This window comes from Geotrypetes seraphini, chromosome 7, assembly GCF_902459505.1.
Source record: "Geotrypetes seraphini chromosome 7, aGeoSer1.1, whole genome shotgun sequence".
NCBI lineage: Eukaryota > Metazoa > Chordata > Amphibia > Gymnophiona > Dermophiidae > Geotrypetes > Geotrypetes seraphini.
Window position 1 is genome coordinate 159,707,928 of NC_047090.1, and position 19,449 is coordinate 159,727,376.

At 40.6% G+C, this 19,449-nt stretch overlaps 1 protein-coding gene across 3 annotated transcripts in view; it reads left to right on the forward strand.

The window, feature by feature from the left end:
• Window positions 1–19,449, forward strand: part of CDC42BPB (CDC42 binding protein kinase beta) — a 344,482-nt gene that overhangs the window by 301,712 nt on the left and 23,321 nt on the right. For all 3 annotated transcript variants that reach the window (XM_033950846.1, XM_033950844.1, XM_033950845.1), the window contains one exon: window positions 2,850–2,967. In XM_033950846.1, the coding sequence (XP_033806737.1) occupies window positions 2,850–2,967 (118 nt within the window). The remainder of the gene's footprint in view (window positions 1–2,849; window positions 2,968–19,449) is intronic.

The window sequence follows — 19,449 nt, forward strand, 5'->3', positions numbered from 1 at the left end:
AGATGGTTTGCAGGGACAGGGTGGTGATGGAGACCAAGCTCGTGGAGACGGGATGGGGATGAGGACGGGATGGTGATGGGGATGAGCTTGCGGGGATGGGGCAGAGACGGGGACAAATTTTTTCCCCATGTCATTCTCTATTTGGTGTCCCCACCCACATCGGTTTATCTTCCCCCCCCCCAACATTGCCACCGCCCTCTCCTCCATTATCAGTGCTCCTTTTCCTACCACCACCATCTCAGTGGTCCTACGTATCAACTCATTTCTAACCAGTCAGCCTTCCTGCATAACTCTAGTTTATCCCAAGATAGCAGGGACAGGATCAGTCTTCACGCATTCTTACCACAACAGCTGCCTTCATCAATATGGTGCTGCTTAGAAGGTTTAGTCCCTCTCTCTCTCGCTCTCTCTCTTGCTCTTAGTGTGTCTTTCTCTCTCGTTCCCATATATAAAATTTCACTCCTCCTTACTATCCACTTCTCAATCTACCTACAACTTTTCAGTAACTTCCTCTTTTCCCATGTCCAGCATTGCTCCCCTGTCCAAAATCTCCTACTTCACTTTCCTCCATTTAGTGTCTTCCCTCTTTTGCTCCCTCTCCTTCCTGTTTCACATCTTTCTCTCCCCCTATCTTCCCTGGGTTTCGCATCTGTCTCGCATCTTTCTTTCTTCCTGTCCTCCCTGAGTCTAGTCTAGTCTTCCATTTATATACTGGGTCACCTCCCAACGGAGTTCGACTCAGTTCACAAGTGATTAAAGACCAGAGTACATAAAGATGAGAAAGTAAATGTTGCAGTGATATCAGTTCGTTAGTTTTATAATAAGCAATTTAGGTATTGAGTAAACAGCAAGGTTTTAAGGACTTTACGAAATTGTTATAGCTGACCTATCAATCTAATAGAGTCAGGGAGTCTGTTCCAAGTTTCTACCAGTTTGAAAGTAAAGGATTGGCTAAGCTTCCCGACAGATTTGTTTCCCCTAAAGAAGGGGAACGATAGCTTATATCTTTGTGTCTCGCATCTTTCTTTCTCCCTCTTCTCCGTCTCGCATATTTCTCTCCCCCTCTCCTCCCTGTCTCGCATCTTTCTCCATCTCCCTCTCCTCCCTGTGTCTCGCATCTTTCTCCATCCCCCCTTCTGCCCCTCCACCTTTGGGCCATTCAATGTGCTGCCTCTTCTTTCCTCTCCTTTCATCCTGGGAACCAACATCCCTCCATCTCTCATTCCCTTCTAGTGTCCATAATCTCTCGTAACATAGTAAATGATGGCAGATAAAGTCCCAAATAGTCCATCCAGTGTGCCCAACCATACACACACTATAAATTAATCATTTAATTTAAATGGTCCTTTTTCTTGGATATTTCTGGGCCAGAAACCCAGAGCTCTGCCCAGTTGTGTGCTTAGGTTCCATCTAATGGAGTCTCCATCAAAACATACTCTAGCCCATCTAAACCTTCCCAGTCATCAAGCCCTCCCTAGCCCATCCTCAACTGAATGTCCATATACTGGACACAGACTGTATAAGTCTGCGCAGTACTGGCCTTTGTTCCTTCAGTATATACCCATTATTTTATGATTAGAGATCCTCTATGTTCATCCCACACTTGTTTGAACTCTGTCACCATTTTCCTGTCCACCACCTCCCTCGGGAGCGCATTCCATGCATCAATCACCCTCTCCGTAAAGAAGAATTTCCTAACATTACTCTTAAGTCTACCACCCCTCAACCTCAAATTATGCCCTCTGGTTTTACCGTTTTCCTTTCTATGGAAAATATTTTGTTCTACGTTAATACCTTTCAAGTATTTGAACGTCTGAATCATATCTCTCCTGTCCCTCCTTTCCTCTAGGGCTGTAGTTTCAAGTTTTATTAGGATTTTATATACCGCCTATCAAGGTTATCTAAGCGGTTTTACAATCAGGTACTCAAGCATTTTCCCTATCTGTCCCGGTGGGCTCACAATCTATCTAACGTACCTGGAGCTATGGAGGATTAAGTGACTTGCCCAGGGTCACAAGAAGCAGTGCGGGGTTTGAACCCACAACCCCAGGGTGCTGAGGCTGTAGCTTCAACAACTGCACCACACAAGCTCCACACTGCACCACCAAATTCGCAACCCAGGAGCCATATGCAGCCTGCCAGGTACTGTTTTGAGGCCCTCGGTGTGTTTATCATAATCACAAAAGTAAAATAAAGCAGTTTCTTGATCATATGTCTCTTTAGCTATAAATGACAATATTATTATAACTTTAACAAGTTTTACCTCATGCAAAATTGTCATTTCTTTAATAAGACATTAACTATTTTTTCTGAGGCCCTCTAAGTACCTACAAATCAAAAATGTGGCCCTGCAAAGGGTTTGAGTTTGAAACCACTGCTCTAGGGTATGCATAATCAGGGCATCCAGTCTCCTCATACACCTTTTAACACAAACCTCCTACCATTTTCATTGCCTTCCTTCCTTCTCTATCTTTAGGTCTGGGACTGGGTCCAGCATTTTTCCCTCTCTCCTTCATCTTCCAGCATGTCTTCTCCCTCCCCTCTGTGCCAAATTGAATATCTTGCCCCCTCAACCCTGCCCCCCACCTCATCTACTATCCAGCAGCTTCCCTGGTCTACTCTTAAATGCCTTTTCCCCCTCCCATGTATTGGCAGTGGTAGCATTTCACATAATGCTGCCTTCACTGACCCTGACCCTCAGGATACTATAAATGAAAATTTATGGTGCTATGTCTCGGTATAGGTTAAATCTGATAAAGAAGCCTAAAGGAACAGAAAGAACTTGCCAGGCTACAACAAAAACTATACATTCTATCATGGAATTATGTGGGTGTCTCTTTTCATTACAGGGAAATGCTTAAGGATCCAGAACTAAGATCAAGAATGATATCCAACCCAACAAATTTCAACCATGTTGCTCATATGGGGCCTGGAGATGGAATGCAAGTCCTTATGGATCTCCCTCTGGTAAAAAAAAAAACAAAAACCAACCACAGATCTATATTTTTACTATTTCATTTCATAAGATTAAAACTAGATTTAAGTATTGAATATGTCCATCATTTAAAAAGAGATTATGTACTTACCCTGGTAAGCTCTTTTCCAGTAAATAGACAAATAGGTAGTATCCCAATGGCCAGGTGCCTTATGCAGAAGGGATCCATCTGGATTTTTTCTTTGCGACTCTGCTTTTCTTCAGCATGCTCTTTAGCTCCACCGAGAGCCACCTTACAAATGCGAAGTAGAGACACATATGGCAATGAAGGCCCTAAACAAGTGTTCTGCTCAAGAATAAATATGAAAGCCACAATTGGAAATTGGTAATAAATGCATCAAAGGAGCTCAGAAATTACCCCAGCATAAAACAGTTACATATATACAGAGTCTTCCCAGCCCAAGGACTGACTTACATCCAAGAAGCATAAACAGTAGGCAGATGCAGGAAGGGAAGAGCGGGAGTCTAGAATGTCTCCCCTGTCTACTGGAAAAGAGCTTAACCTATTGCTTCCAGTGCAATGGGGGAAACACTCTAGACAAGTGGGACGTACCAAAGCAGGGTGCCAGGGTGGGCTAACTGCGCCAACCCGTAAAGCTGAGAACCCAAAGGCTGAGTTCTGTTTCAGTGTTACATCTACTCTGTAATACTTGGCAAATGTGTGCAACGAGGAACATGAAGAAGCCATGGTCCCAGAAGAATGTGCCCAAAGAGAAGGGAAGTTGAGTCCCAGCCAGAATATAGGCTGACAAAATGGCTTTACAGATCCATCTGGAAATTGTGGCCTTGGAAGCGGGAGCACCCCACTCAACAAGAACGAGTTGACACAAACAAAAGGTCAGAGAGACAAAAGTTGTTAGTGACCGCCAGGTAGCAAAGAAGCACCCTGCGCATGTTGTTTCTTCAAAAGGCAATCTTGTGGCTTGGAACCAGTAGGCCAGAAAACAGGCAAATGCATCTCCCGGTTAACATGGAAGCTGAAATCGCCTTTGGCAGGAAAGAAGGAATCGTGCGCAAGGAAGACTAGACATCAAGAATCAGTAGAATAGCTCTCAACAAGAAAGAGCTTGAAGTTCGGAGACATGGCTCACTGAAGTAACAGCGATCAGAAAGACAACTTGGAAAGTCAAGGCCAAGAGAGAAGCATCCCGAATAGGCTCAAAGGGAGCATTTGTAAAGCCAGATAGCACCTGGTTGAGGTCCCTGGTTGAGGGAACAGTGGTTTAATCGGCAGTTTAATGCAAAGAACCCTTTGCAGAAATCTGGCAATGGCAGGGTGAGATGCCCAAGACTAAGGATGGTACCAGGCTCTGAAACAAGAGAGCCCAGCCATTTGGACATGAAGGGAGGCCTGTATCTAGACAGCAGAAGAAAGGCAAGAACAACTGAAATCGGAGCAAAATACAGCTCTATCCTTTCCTGGTCACACCAATGCTGCAAAGTCTGCCATTCCCCAGCATTGGCAGACAAAGTAGTCAACTGCATAGACTGGAGAAGCGTGGCAAGAACTACCTCCGAATAGCCTGTGTGCACTAAAGCTACTCACGAAAAAGCCATGCCGTAAAAGCAAAGTGACCCGGGTCCTCCATGGAGACCGGATCCCAAGAAAGCAGGTCCAGAGGGGCATGGAACTGAAAACTGTGACCTCTGCGAAGATACAGTAGATATGCATACCATGGCCTGCAAGGCTAGTCCGGAGCCACCAGAATGACAGCCCGGAAGGGGTGCAATCCACCAAATGACTCAGCCTATCATGGGCCAGAGAGAAAAGACATACAAGTGAATCCCCTGAGGCCACGGCGGCACAAGAGTATTGAGATATGTGCTGTCGGGCTCAGAGCTGCAACTGAAGATTCTAGGCATCGTCATGCCCTGTGCGGTGGTTATAAGGATGAAGCGGGGCTGATCCCAGCATTGCACAATGGCTTGGAACACCGCTGAGGACAGCTCCCACTTGCCTGGATCCAAAGCCTGTCTGCTGAGGGAGTCGACTGGTATATTGTCAATTCCCGCCACTTGTGCTGCAGAAAATGCCTGCAGAGGACATACCATCCACAGAAAAGAGAAGGTGAGCCTCCTGAGCCAAAGAGGATCTCTTGACGCCTCTCTGGCACGAGACATAGTCTACTACCGTTGCGCTGTCGGAGAAGACTGACCACTTGGCCCTCCAGAAACTTCTGGAATTGCACCAGATCCAGCCACATGGCTTCCAGCTCCAGCCTGTCAATCGACAATGTCCAGTGGGAGAGATTCAAACCTCGTTGGATGGGACAACTAGTACAATGGACTCCCTAGTCCCCAAAACTGGCATCTGTCAATCCACAGTGGTACACCTCTGAAGGGCGATTGTGGGAGAAGCCACTAAGCCATGCTGGCCAGAGTCTCTAAAGTCCAGGGAAGACTGGATTGTAACGCAGTCTTGTACGAAGCCCAACAAGAAAGGAAGGTATGCTTGAGAGGGCACCTTTGCATTCTTGCCTAAAGAACCACATCCACCATGGCTTCCAGGGTCTTAGGACCTGAAGACAGCCCCATGCCGATGAAGCAGGTTCCTACAAGAAGGAAGAAACTGAGAACATAGCTACTGTCAGATTGCCTCTGTAAGATAGATGCGGCCTGCTGCCACATTGAACAGAACACCCAAATATCCCAGAGACTGCATGGGCGTCAGACTGCTCCATCTGAAGCTCACAATTCAACCAAGGCCCTCCAAAATGAGGATTTCCAGATCCACTGTATGGCGACCTTCGGCCAACGAGGGAGCTCTTTATCAAGCAGTCATCCAAGTAAGGGTGTACTGGCAGACCCATGTTCTGTAAATAAGCTACCACAACAAGCATCACCTCAGTGAAGGTACGGAGAGCTGAGAACAGGCAATAATTTATTTTCCTTCTTTAAGCACGCATGGTGTGGCTGGAAACATCGGCATGTGCACATAAGTTTCCATAAGATCTAGAGATGTGAGGAACTCTCCCGGGGCCACTGCTGCAATGAAAGATCGCATTGTCTCCATACAAAAATGTGGAACCATGAAAGCCGTATTTACGTACTTGGAGATACAGAACAGGCCCTCAATCGTCAGAGCCTTTATTAGGCCCAATGAAGTATATGGAGAAGCTGCCTGAGCCTGAGAGATCAGATGGCCCTGGCTCTATAGCTTGAATATCCAGCAAGCATTGAACAGTGGCTTGCACTTTGAGCGCTGTGGCAGGTTGACCTGCAGGAGAGTCAACAAAGCAATCCGTTGGAAGCCAAGTAAGTCCATTGTGAAGCCTGACCAAAGATTGTCCAAGACCCACAGATAGGACGAAAAGTGAGCCCAGGCTGGCAGGCAATGAGAGTCTTCCTCCTGTCTGTAGTGGGGCATACTTCGACCTGGCATCATTGCACCTTTGTGCACGAAATGGGAGGCAGATGGCTGGAAGCGCCTGTAGTTGGAGTACCGCTGCCGGGAGCTCTTGGAAAATCTCAGAGACATGGCAGTCATATACGGGCAGAATCGCCCGAAGCCATGAACAATTAGAGCGACCAGAACCTCTAAGGAATCTGGGTCTGCTATCAGGCAGGGATATAAAGCAATGGTCCACCACAGAATTCATGAAGTCGTCTAGTCCCTTGCTAAACCAAAACCACTCCTTAAAGGAAAGTGTAGCCAACGGAGCCTTGTAAATGGAATAAGCAACTCATTGTCAAATCCAGAGCATCCAGCAAGTAAAAACAGAGTATGCTGGCACCTTAGCCAGTACTCACATAAGAAGCCAAAAGGTGAGGATGAAGCTCCACAGCCTCAGTCTCCATGCGCAAACGACAAAGGATGCTTCTGAAGCAGCCTTAATGCCTAAAGCAGCTTCAGCAAAAGCCTCCGGAGGACAACTTCCAACCCAGTAGTCCTGCATATCCATAAGCATGACACCACCTGTCCTGGGAAAAGAGGTGGTGAAAGTCACCTGCGCAACTCAAAAATCCACCCTAGGCTGACCCAGAAGCTGCTGGCATTCCTATGCCAGCGGATAAAGCAAGACATTGTCCATGCTGTCTTAAGAGCTTCTTCCAGAAAGACATACTGCTCTGAGATTAAGAAGGTCATAGCAGGTGCAAGGGAAAGGTGGAAGACTGGGAGCGCAATCCACAAAGCCAGGAAGAAAAAGTGGATGGAGCCAGCTAAGAGACCAAATTCAACTCCTGCAGAGATGCAGACATAAGATTCAGCAAAGCTACTCCCAACGACTCCGAGGCGCCAGAACACAGTCCCTGAATTCCCATGCCCTGAAGCGCTGTGCTGGAGCATAAAGGGTCAGCGATCTGGTGGTCATCCGAAGGATCACCCAGAACAGGATTAGGTAGCACTGAAACAGCAGCGGATTGAGAGGAAAACATGTCCAAAGAAGTAATACTGCTTAGAGATCGATCAGAGGCGGAGTGTGACTGCACAGGGAAGAATGCCTGCTGTGAGATGCTCTGTACAAATATGCCATAAAGTCTGTGAAGGCTCCTGGGATGCAGTGTCACCTTGAGATAATGGAAGAATGTGGTTCTGAGGCTGCGGAGGATCTACAGCCTTGTACATGGAACCATCAGCCGTGCTGAGCCCCAAAAACAAAATAAGCCGCCTTGGCTTGCTAGCCAAGCGTTTAGTCACCTGCTGCATCAGGGGAGAGGCTAAGCCTTTACCTGCCGCCACTTCCGACTGCACCATGCTATGTGGTGCAAAATATGTCCAATTTGCATAATCCTGGCATGAATCCACATTAGGAGAGCCCAAGGACTCCACCCCAACAAGTTTGGAGGCAAAAATTGCAGTTTTGGAGAAGCAAGGAGCTTTTGAAAAAGATTGCTAAAATTCCAAGAAGGCCATCACTAAGACATTCGCTCCAATATCGTGATATTTTTCATATATAGCAAACATTAAAAATGACAGTTTTTCATTTGGGGGTCATGCAGAAACCTTTAAAACTGCAAAATCCAGACCCAAACCCCCCCCCCCTCCCTTCACCTCACAGGCTGTGTGAGCCTTTACTTACTGTAACCTGTGCCGAAATGCTGGAAATGTGCTGCAGCCTGCCACAGCTCTCTTACAGTAGCTGGAATCAAGAGAACCACTATCTCATGCTTGGAATGCCTCCATGATACTGATCTTCGGGCTGCCAATCAGATCTATACCTGACTGCATCACCACCCCTGAGGACCGACAGACGTGCTCAGGAACATGCGGAGGCATGAAACGAAGCCATCACCCTGCAAGACACTGCTGTGTCTCCTAAGTATGCCCATCAACCTGTGCTAAACTTCATCTGGCAGTAGGAGAAACTGGGATGGCCCAAATTCCTCAGAAGCAGATGCAGGCTGGCTGACAGGTATCCACTGGGATTGGCCTGTCAGCTACAGACCGAAGTCTGTGTGTTCTCCATGCAGGCAGAGCTGAATAAGCGCTCCGAGCACAAGAAATCTTGAAAAAAAGGGACTAAAAACACAGAATAAAATAATAAAAAGGAGAGAGCAGAATAAACACACTCCTGCTGGCATGCATGCAAAAGGAAAAAACTGTAGATGGAGCTATAGAGCACACTGAAGTAGTGCAGAGTCACAGAGAAAAATCCAGATTAGATTCCTTTTGCATATGTCACACGGCCATTGGGATACTACCCACTTGTCTAGAATGTCTCCTCTATTGCACTGGAAAGAGCTGATGTCATTATGGTGACTAGGATCCTAAAAGATGAATGTATGACAGAAGCAGCTGCATGAGTTACCCTAAAAAGCAAATGCATGCATGAGAGAGATTTGCATATAATGGAAGTGTCAGGTATGCTTATTCACTAGGTATATCCTCAAAACCTAACTGGCTAAGGGTCCCCCAGGACAGGTTTGAGAACCACTGCCCTATTGCATGTATGTCACACTGAATGGTTTCTGAATTTTAAACCAATTATAATATTAAACAAAGGGAACACAAGTAAACACATAAGGTATTTAGCTCATAACTTCATTTATTTAAGGAACAAAATTATCCAGCATCCATAGTGCCAATATGAAAAAAATTATAGCTCCCTTAATTAGATAACAAATTGATAAATTTAATTATTAATTAGATATAGTTGATTAAATATAGCCAGGCTTCATCCCAGCCAGTCGTGTTGAATCAAAACCTTACTATATACTGTATATTGAACCTTACTATGAAATTAAAATAGTCGCCACATAGTTTCAATAATAACACTATGCAACAATTAAAAGAAATTCCACCAAATCACATTGGGAGCCATTTTCTCTAAATGGAGAAGGCTTGGATTAGTAGTGAATTTTCCCAGGTGTGGTCAGCCTGACAAAATTAGTCTTAAGGGCACAGCAACAACTCACCTTGAAATTCACAAAACATCCCAGAAGGATATCTGAAAAACTGCAGGCCTCTCTAGCCTCTGCTGAGGTCAGTGTTCATGACTCCACAATAAGAAAGAGACTCCAGGGCATAAATAGGATTCATTGGAGAGTAGCAAGGCAGAAACCACAGTTATCCAACACTAGTGATTATCTCACATTTGGAATTTAAAAAAAACACCTTGATGGATTCCCAAGCCTTTCCAGATAATGTTTTATGGACAGATGAGTGAAAAGTGGCAGGTCCAATTATGACTGGCATAAAGAAAGTACAACATTCTACTGTAAGAACATCATGCCAGCAACTGGATATGGTGGTAGGGTGATGTGGTAGTGGTGCTTTGCTGCATCAGTATCTGGAAAACTATTGTCCCGTTTCCAACTTCCCCTTTCTGGCTAAGTTGACTTAAAAAGTAATGGCTCAACTTCTGAGTTACCAACTCTACTAATAGTTTTTATCACAGGAAATCTGGGCTTCTTAAAGGCTACGGTACCAAGATCATTTTTGAAAGAACCTTGATTTCTTCCCTGTGTCAGAAAATTCTTAAGGAGAATGTCATATCATGTGTTCATGATCTGAAGCAGAATTGTGATTGGGTTATGCAGCAAGACTATGATCCAGAACACAAAAGCAAGTGTACATTTGAATGGCTAAGGAGAAACATAATAAGTTTGGATTGGCCTAGTCTAATTCCTGACCCAGTAGAAATGCTGTAGCAGGATCTGAAACAGCTCATGTACAAAAATAAACACATGAATGTGTCTGAATTAAAACCGTTCTGTAAAGAAAAGTGGGCTAAGATTCATCAACAGCAATGTGAAAGACTGATTTCAAATTATAGAAGGCACTTGGTTATAGTTATTGCTGTTAAAAGTGGTGTAACCAATTAAGTGTAGGAGGCAGTTACCTTTTTGCATAGGTGATGTTTGTTAGATAATTTTGTTCCTTAAATAAAGTAGTAATAATGATCCTTGTCGTGTGAACACGGGTTCCTTTTGGTCTAATATTATCTTTTGTTTAAAAATTAGAAACCATAAAATTTGACATACAGTCAGCTCTCAGTATCTGATACTAAAACCCGTGGATGCTTAAGTCTACCCTACCTACCTTTGCAGCCAGGCTCAGCCCTGCAACAACAGCGTCAACCATACTGAAAGGTTGCCTTCAGCTTGCACCAGGCATTTACCTCTAACCCGGCCCACCCAGGAAATTGCATCAGAAGAGGCAGGCAGCCACTGAATATGGCTGCTGTTGCTGCAGGGCTGAGACTCACTGCAAAAGTATGCTGGGTGGACTTGAGCATCTGCAGATGTGGGAGAGAGCAAGCCACGATTGAGCCCTGGCTGCAAAGATACACTGAGTGAACTTGGACTTTACCTCTATGGATGTGGGAGAGTGGGGAGAGAGTGATTCATGGTTGGTTGAATCTGTGAAACCTACGGATATTGAGAGCCAACTGTACAGTATATGCAATAATAGGGAAAATCAAGGGGTGAGATAGATTAACGCTTATGCACATCTCTGTAACTTTGGGATTTTCAATATGAAAGGTCACTTGGACACACAAAGTCAGAGGCGTGAAGAAAGTACAAGAGATTTATTACAGAATGCATGCTGGACCCCTGAGCTCCAAGCTGGCTCAGAAGTGCCGAAACCAGGAAGTTACACAGAGATATTTATTCATTTTTCTGGCTATACAACTGAATTCTAGAAAAAGCTTTTCACGTGTTACTTTTCTTAACACTCATTGGTTCTAAGCTCACACTTGCAGGTCACTAGCAGGACACTTATCTAACTCTTACAGTTAAATGTACAGAAGGGCAGGGTACATCATGGCTCAAACTCTTATCTGGTAAGGTAGGGACATACATTTTAGGCAGATGAGGTCAATAGATTGTACACTGTTTTCAGCTATGTAGGCCAGAGCAATATTTTAAACAACAGTTAACCATTTCATGACCCTACAAATAAACAAGTGTAGCTCTGGGTGAATATTATGCACTGGAGGTAAAGGTATAGTACATATATTTCCCATGACTGCAAGTAAATGGCGTAAAAGTTTGGAAGTTTTGAAGTTTGCAGTTTAAAATTATAAGTGCTGTGTTTTGCTGTGTTCTACAGTTGGTGTGTGACCTTCTGACCTGTATATATGTGCTTCCTGCATCTGGGTTTCCAAGGGAACATGAGAATTGCCATACTGGGACAGACTGAAGGTCCATCAAGTCCAGTATCCTGTTTCCAACAGTGGCCAACCCAGTCCCAAAGTACCTAGCTAGATCACAAGTAGTAAAACAAATTTTATGCTGCTTATCCTAGGAATAAGCAGTGAATTTCCCCCAAGCCATCTCAATAATGGCCTATGGACTTCTGTTTTAGGAAATTATCCAAACCTTTTTTAAACTCTGCTAAACTAACTGATTTCACCACATTCACAAATTCCAGTGTTTAATTACATGTATGAAGAAATATTTTCTCTGGTTTGTTTTAAATCTACTACTTAGTAGCTTCATCGCTACCCTCTAGTTTTAGTATTTTTGGAAAGGGATCTGGAAGGTAGAGGCAGACAGGCACCTTTGAAACTGCCTTTGGTTTCCAGCAGTTTCCAGAAGCCATAGGGTAATGTGAGAAACTAAGCCAGTTCTTGGAATTTCCTAGAAGGTGATCTCAAAAATGTGACCTCACTCCAGAGGAGTCAAGCCCTAGCTCTTGGCAGGAAGTTTATTTTCTGTGCAGAACAATCCAACTGATCACAACTAAAACTCAAATTTAGGTCTATCCCACACAAATAGACCTGCAATCCAACAAGGAGGATCCCATTGTACCTGAACTATTTACATCTGATTGGAGTGTTGAAAAAAAAACTGTTACTGCTCAAGCATATTGCCTCTTCTGTGTTCCAAGGAGAAGGAAAGGTTTGTGTTACTCAGCAACTTACCCGTGTGGTCTAACGTCATTGGGGGAGAGAGTAGAAGTTTGGTTCTTGCTGTGAAATCCAGCCATTGAAGTTGGCCTTATTCTGGTCCTCAACAAACAAAATAACTTTGTGTCTCCTGACAGCATCTGGGAGAAACAAGAGGTTATTCAAGGAAATACCGCTTTAAAGAGAATAAGTAACTAGCTCTAGCAGTTTAGATAATTTAATAGAAAAAGGAAACTGCGAAGTTGATGTTCTTGATGCAAGGTGCAGATATGTATGTAATCAGCAGAATCCATATTGACTTGGAAAGTATGGACCCAATACAGTCCGTGTTTCAACTAAAACCATCTTCCTCGTTAGGGCGGTTTTGTCTTGCCATAAGACACTCCTCAGACAAAATTTTCAGCAAATTTTGCAAGCTTCCACACTTGCCTCACTTTAACCTTCAAACCTTAGGACCCCTGAGGAAGACAGTTTTAGTCAAAACATGGCCCGTGTTGGGTCTGTACTTTCAATGTGGATTCTGCTGATTACATACATATCTGCACCTTTATGTTGACTCAATAAATCTTTGCTTCATGAACATCAGATCCACAGTTTCCTTTTTGTTTTTTGGTTGCACCACATCATTGTGGACCAATTGGGTTTCCTTTTTTGCTTGTAGATAATTTTATAACACATTCAACCACAGGAATATTGTTATCACTCTGGGCCACCTCATTCTTTTTTCACCATATAGCTCTTGATACGTCTTTCTGTTCAAGGTCCTTTTTACCTAATGAATAACTGTCTTTTGCTTAGAGTCACCTTAGAATTCCTTTTCTTTCTGTACCATTCTTGGTGAATCAAGTGATAGTAGTTGAAGTGTTTGAACATAAGAGTTACTGGTATTTGATTCCACCTGCTGTTTTCCTCTTATGTCGTAAAAGAATAGAAAACCATACAACTTCAAGAAGTTTGGGCAGTACCATAATGGTTATTGATATACATAATTTGTGCCTGGCATACCTTCGGCCCATTCATGGTTACTCAGAGTATCATGAATGTCAGATTCTCATCTACAGATCTTTGTGACTATGAAAAGTATAGAATGGAGCACTTTATTCAGTACTTTATATAACGCCATTCAGAACTGGGAATATAACATCACAGCATTTACAGGAATAAAAAAAATGAATGCCAGTAACAGTGAACAACGAAAAAAAAATAACAAAGAGAAGAACAGAATAGACAATGAGATCACACAAGCTCATGATTTGGCTAGCCCCATTAATGTCCTGAGAAAATTTGCTCAAAGAGTCATGTTTTTATCACAGCCTTAAATATGAAGTTTCAGTCCACAAAGCTGCTAGCAGCAAAGTGAAAAAGAGCAAGGCAACAGGAGCGAAACCAGCAGAGCAAGAAGCCTCTAATCTTAACTTTACTGCCAAAGGAAATGAGAGAAGATTGGCTTGAGAGGATATTAAGCAACAAGAAGACCAATATGAATTAAAATCAGGTTCTAGATAAGCTGGAATATCCAAATATAGCGAGATGAAAATAAGAGGAAATTCTTTTCAGATAATGACAAAAGAACCTCAAGTGTTCACATCCAACCGAAAGTGGAATATATCTAAACAGAAGGACTTAAAGTGAACTTTCACTGGTTCAAAGCTTTGGTTGGATGTGAACACTTGAGGTTCTTTTGTCATTATCTGAAAATAATTTCCTCTTATTTTTATCTCGTCAGGAGGTTTATTAGTCCTAGGACTTTATATTTTCAGGTATTGTTGCTATCCAAATATAGTAACACAATAGCTGCTGGCAGAAAAAGACCCAGTCTGCCCAACAAAGCGACTATATCCCCTGCCTACCACTCCGTGCAGGCCTAGGTCACCCATTTTCAAATGCTGGTTCTGAAGTCACCACCATATCAACCATATAGGCAGCCAAACATGATGAGGATGATAAGTTGAATACTGTCAGCAGTACACCACATATCAGTCAAGATGCTGTCTCCTTCCTAGGCTGCTGAGTGCCCTGATTCGCAGTATGTAACAATAAAATGATCAACGTGCTGGAGATGTCTAACCTTCACCTGCCTCTCTTCTTGTGCGAAACAGACTGAACGAGTCTGTCTGGCACTGGCCTTCATTCCCCCATGCTGGATTTGGCCACGTGCAGAAAACAGGCCATATTGCGTTCTCCGGCATCAACCGCCATTCCCCTGTGCGGGACACAAACCTGTACGTTCCACAAGGATCTGTTTTAGCCCCCCTACTATTTAATATATTATTGAGCCCTTTTTCTGTCATCATTCAGTCATTGGGTTTATAGCTTGCTTGTTCACTATTCAGACTCCTTCACCCTTCTACCTCTACTACAGTGTCTGTCTAAGATTAAATTATGGTTGACAGACAACCGTTTAGTCTTGAATCTTTCCAAATCAGTAGCCATCTGGTTTTCCAATCATTCAACCAGGCCATTACTAACTCTAACTTTAGCTGGCTCCCCTGTTACATTAGTTGATTTTTCTGAGTATCTCAAAATTATCTCTGATCACTAACTAAATTTTCAACTCCATATCTCTAGGGGTGGGGGGGTGGGGTGTTAAACGATACTTCTTTGCACTTCATCAGATTCATTCATTTTTACAACATTCTAACTTAGACACTTATTCATGCATTGGTAGCATCCCGGTTAGACTATTGCAACATTGTACTGGCCGGTCTTCTCCAGCAACTACAATCTTTTCAAAATACAGATATTCATATTCTATTTTATCTTACAAGAATCGAATATCTCACATCTTATCTATCCAGCCTTCATTGGTTTCCTATGAAATATCATTTCCATTTTAAGATTTTACTCTTGACACACAGTGCTAGTCACACTGGCCTGCCACTATATCTTGCCTCTTCTGTAGTATCTTACAAGTCAGTATGTTTGGAGGGGCGTGGCTTAGCTCGCACACAAAATGGACATGTGATCGCGGCGCTCCTCTCAACCTGGCAACGGTCGGCAAAAAAAAGTTTTCCCCTTTAATTCCGATTTCGGCGAAAAACAGCGAAAAGAAGAGCGGGAACATGGCAAGCATCCGACAAAACAAAAATGAAACTGGTGGTTGGCGAAAAGGCAGAAGCAGGATCAAATTACCCCGAGTAAGGTTCCGCTTCCTGCTGAAGAGTCGGATGTGCTGAGCAAAGCCGAAGTTATGGAGGAACTGAGACAAATTAAACAAATGCTTAAAGAGACTGTGAGTAATATGGCTGAAATGAAGGAAGAAATACTAAATATCCACAGACAAATGGAAATAAATAATAAAAGAACAACTGACTTAGAAGCTAAAATGGAGGTTTTAGAATGTGAAGGAAACAGATGTAAAAATGACAGTTTGGAACTGATTCAATTGAAAAATCAGCTGGAAGATTATGAAAACCGAGGAAGAAGAAAGAATATAAAACTTTTTGGAATGCAGGAAAATTTGGAAGGGAAAAATGCCATACAGTTTTTAGAAAATCTAATTCCTAAAATACTGCAATTGGATTTTAAACAGCCTTTGGAAATAGAAAGGGCGCACAGGATCCCATTAAAAAATATGGAAAATCAAGGCAGACCAAGACCATTAATATTAAAAATGTTAAGATACCAGCAAGCAATAGAAATTTTAAATGCTGCCAAGAAAGATAAAAATTTAAATTATAAAGGATCCAAAATATGGTTTTTGCCTGATTTTGCTAAAAACACAGCAAACAAAAGGAAGAAATTCCTTGACTTGAGACCTCAATTAAAGGAAAAAGGATATAAATATGGATTATATTACCCAGCAAAAATGAGGGTATCTTCTGGGGATAAATCTTTGTATTTTGAAGATCCGGAAAAGCTAAAGACCTTTCTTTCAAAATCAGAACCTATGTCATTTTAACATAATGGATGTTGAAATGAACAGAAAATATCAAGTCTGGTTTTGATGGATATTGTGCAAAAAATTTAATGTAAAACTATGAGACTTTGGAGTACTAAATAAAGAAGAATATGAAATAAAGAACAGGAAATAAAATGAACAAAGGAAAAAGACAACAAAAAATATAAAGAAGTAATAGACAAGAAAGATGGACTGGAAACTCAAGAGACTAAACTTTAGACGAGTAAAGGTTGGATGGCTAGAGTAAAGAGTGATCAGAAAGAAATAAAGAACTTGAATAATTAACAAAAGGAGAAAAGAGAAGAATGCACCAGATAATAATACAAATGGGTAAAAGAAGAAAGCAGAATGGATAAAAAAAAGGATATTAAATAAAATGACAAATGACAGTCAAGAGACTAAAGGGAAGAAGGATATAGATAAGAAAACAATATGAAAGATCAGTTAATTTAATAAATTAACAAACGAAAAGTAATGAATGAAAGGATAACAAAAAGAAGAATGTAGAATGGACTAATCATAGACAAAAATGATCTATGACATTTAGATGCAAGTAAAAGAAAGGAAATGAAAATGAAAAATATACAAGAAAGATACATAATATGAAATTATTGATAATTGAAGGAGATGACTAAAAGATTAATTGTAAAGTTTGATTTTGTAATATTATAGTTTCAAAAGGATTGGATTTTAATTGGAAAAGAGGAAAATGTATTAAAAAAAAATTTAATAATAATTAAAAAAATTAAAAATTTCATTTTTCAGAATGGAAAAAAAAAATATTGATATATAAATAGATGATAAAAATTATAAAATTGTAATCAACTTTTAAAGAAGTATATGAAGATATGGATATTTGTTTTTAGATATTAAAAGGATGATAAGGATTGCTGGATTAGAGTGTATGAGATATAGGAAAAATAACACTACTTTATTAAATATATGTTTATGATAGAATTTTGTGGTATAAACTAAAATATTGGGGAAATATAATTTAAAGATTGGTGAGTAGATAAAGATACATGGAATTTTAGGAATTAAATATGGTTAAAGTTATCAAAGGTTAAATAACCGATAGAGAATATAATTATTTTAAAATGGTAAAAAAAAAAAAAGATTTTATGTTTAGAAGAGAGATATACTAAGATACACTGTGGAAGATTAATGAGTTTATTTTAAGAAATGATAAAGGGGATATTAATTAATATTGGTTGCCAGGGGGGAGGGGGATGTTGGGGTTGCTGTTCCAATGTGTGTCCTTAAGCAGTCATATTGGGGGGGAAGGGTGGGAAAAAGATGGGTTTTAAAGGTATTACTAGAATGATTAAGGAAAAGATCAATAAGGGGTTGGATACCTCAGGGGTAAAAATGTGTGTCATTGAGAAAAAATTTTTAGATCTTAAATATGAAGGAAGGAAGGAAGAAGATTATGATGAGAAGTTTAAAATATATAATGTCTTTTAAGATATTTTCTATTAATGTCAATGGCCTGAATCTTGTAATCAAAAGAAAAAAGGTATTAGCATTTTTAAAAAAGCAAAACGCGGATGTTTATTGTTTGCAGGAGACTCATCTGAATATAAAGTAATCACAAAAACTAAAGGGTGGGTGGGTAAAGGAATGTTTTTTTGCTCCAGCAGCAAGTAAAAAAGCAGGGGTAGCAGTTCTTATAAATAAAAAATGTATGGCCAATTTTAAGGTAATAAATTCAGATCCACATGGAAGATGGATACATATTGATATAAGTATGGGAAATAATACCCTGACGTTGTTTAATATATATGCCCCTAATTCGAATCAATCAGAATTTTTAAAAAAGTTGCAGAGTATGTTGTTACCACTGGCTGCTTCTAATTTAGTGGTGGCTGGAGATTTTAATGCTGTAATGGATCTATTATTGGATAAAAAAAACCAGGTAAAAGCATAAAATCTTTAGGTTTAGATAATTTGGCTCAATCATGTGATTTGAAGGATATATGGCGTATTCTTTATTTTAATGATCAGGAATTTTCATTTTGTTCACAGGTTCATAAATCATTTTCAAGAATAGATTATATTTTTATTTCATCACATAAGGTGCAACAAGTGATTAAAGCTTCCATAGATCCTATTATTATTTCGGATCATGCGGGAGTATGGATAGAATTACAATTAGATCAATTAGAAAATAGAAGACCTCTTTGGAGATTTGATAATGCATTGCTTGTGGATGACAAATTTTTGGAAAATTTTAAAACACAAATTAATGATTTCTTTCAAATGAATTTAGTGGAGGATACATCTATTGAAAATGTATGGGATGCATTTAAAGCAACTATGAGAGGTAATATTATATCATATTCAGCTTTTGTTAGGAAACAGATTAAAATGCAGTATATAGAGTTAGAAAAAGAAATTAAAATATTAGAAACTAAATTGGTAAGTAAATGGGAACATGAGGTTTTGCAAGCTCTTTTGAAAGCAAAAGGTAAATATAATGAATTAACTTCAAAAATGATAAGAAGAGATTTGTTTTCCAAGCAAACAATGTATTATGGAAATTCTAATAAGGCGGGAAGATTATTAGCGAATTATCTTAAAGCAAAAAAAAGAAAAACTAATATTAATGGGATAAAAGATGATAATGGTATAATAACAAATCAAACAGATATAATTTTAAAACAATTTCTAAAATTTTATAAGGACCTGTATTCTTCCGAGCCTTATTTGGAGAGACAAAAAGATGGTAAAAATTTTTTAGATTTAATTAATGGACCTAAGGTTCCTGATCATATAAAACGGAGTTTAGATGAACCTATATCATTAAAAGAATTAGAAACAGCATTGAGATCTCTTAGAGTTGGATCCGCTCCAGGTGGTGATGGTTATACAGTAGAATTTTATAAAACATTTCAAAATGTCCTTTCCCCATTTTTACTAAATTTATATCAAACACACTTTATAAAAGGTGATATTAAAGGTACTATGGCTGAATCAGTAGTAATAGTTTTGCCTAAGCCAAATAAAGATCCTACTTTGGTTTCGAACTACAGGCCTATATCTTTAATAAATGTTGATAACAAACTTTTGGCAAAAATTTTGGCTTTGAGATTAGCCAAAGCTCTCCCACATATTATAGACACGCATCAGACTGGTTTTATTGCTAAAAGGCACTCCTCTAATAACTCTAGAGATTATTGTTTCATATGTTAAATTTATCAAAAAAAATGGATGAACCGGCTTTTACAGTTTCATTGGATGCAGAAAAAGCGTTTGAT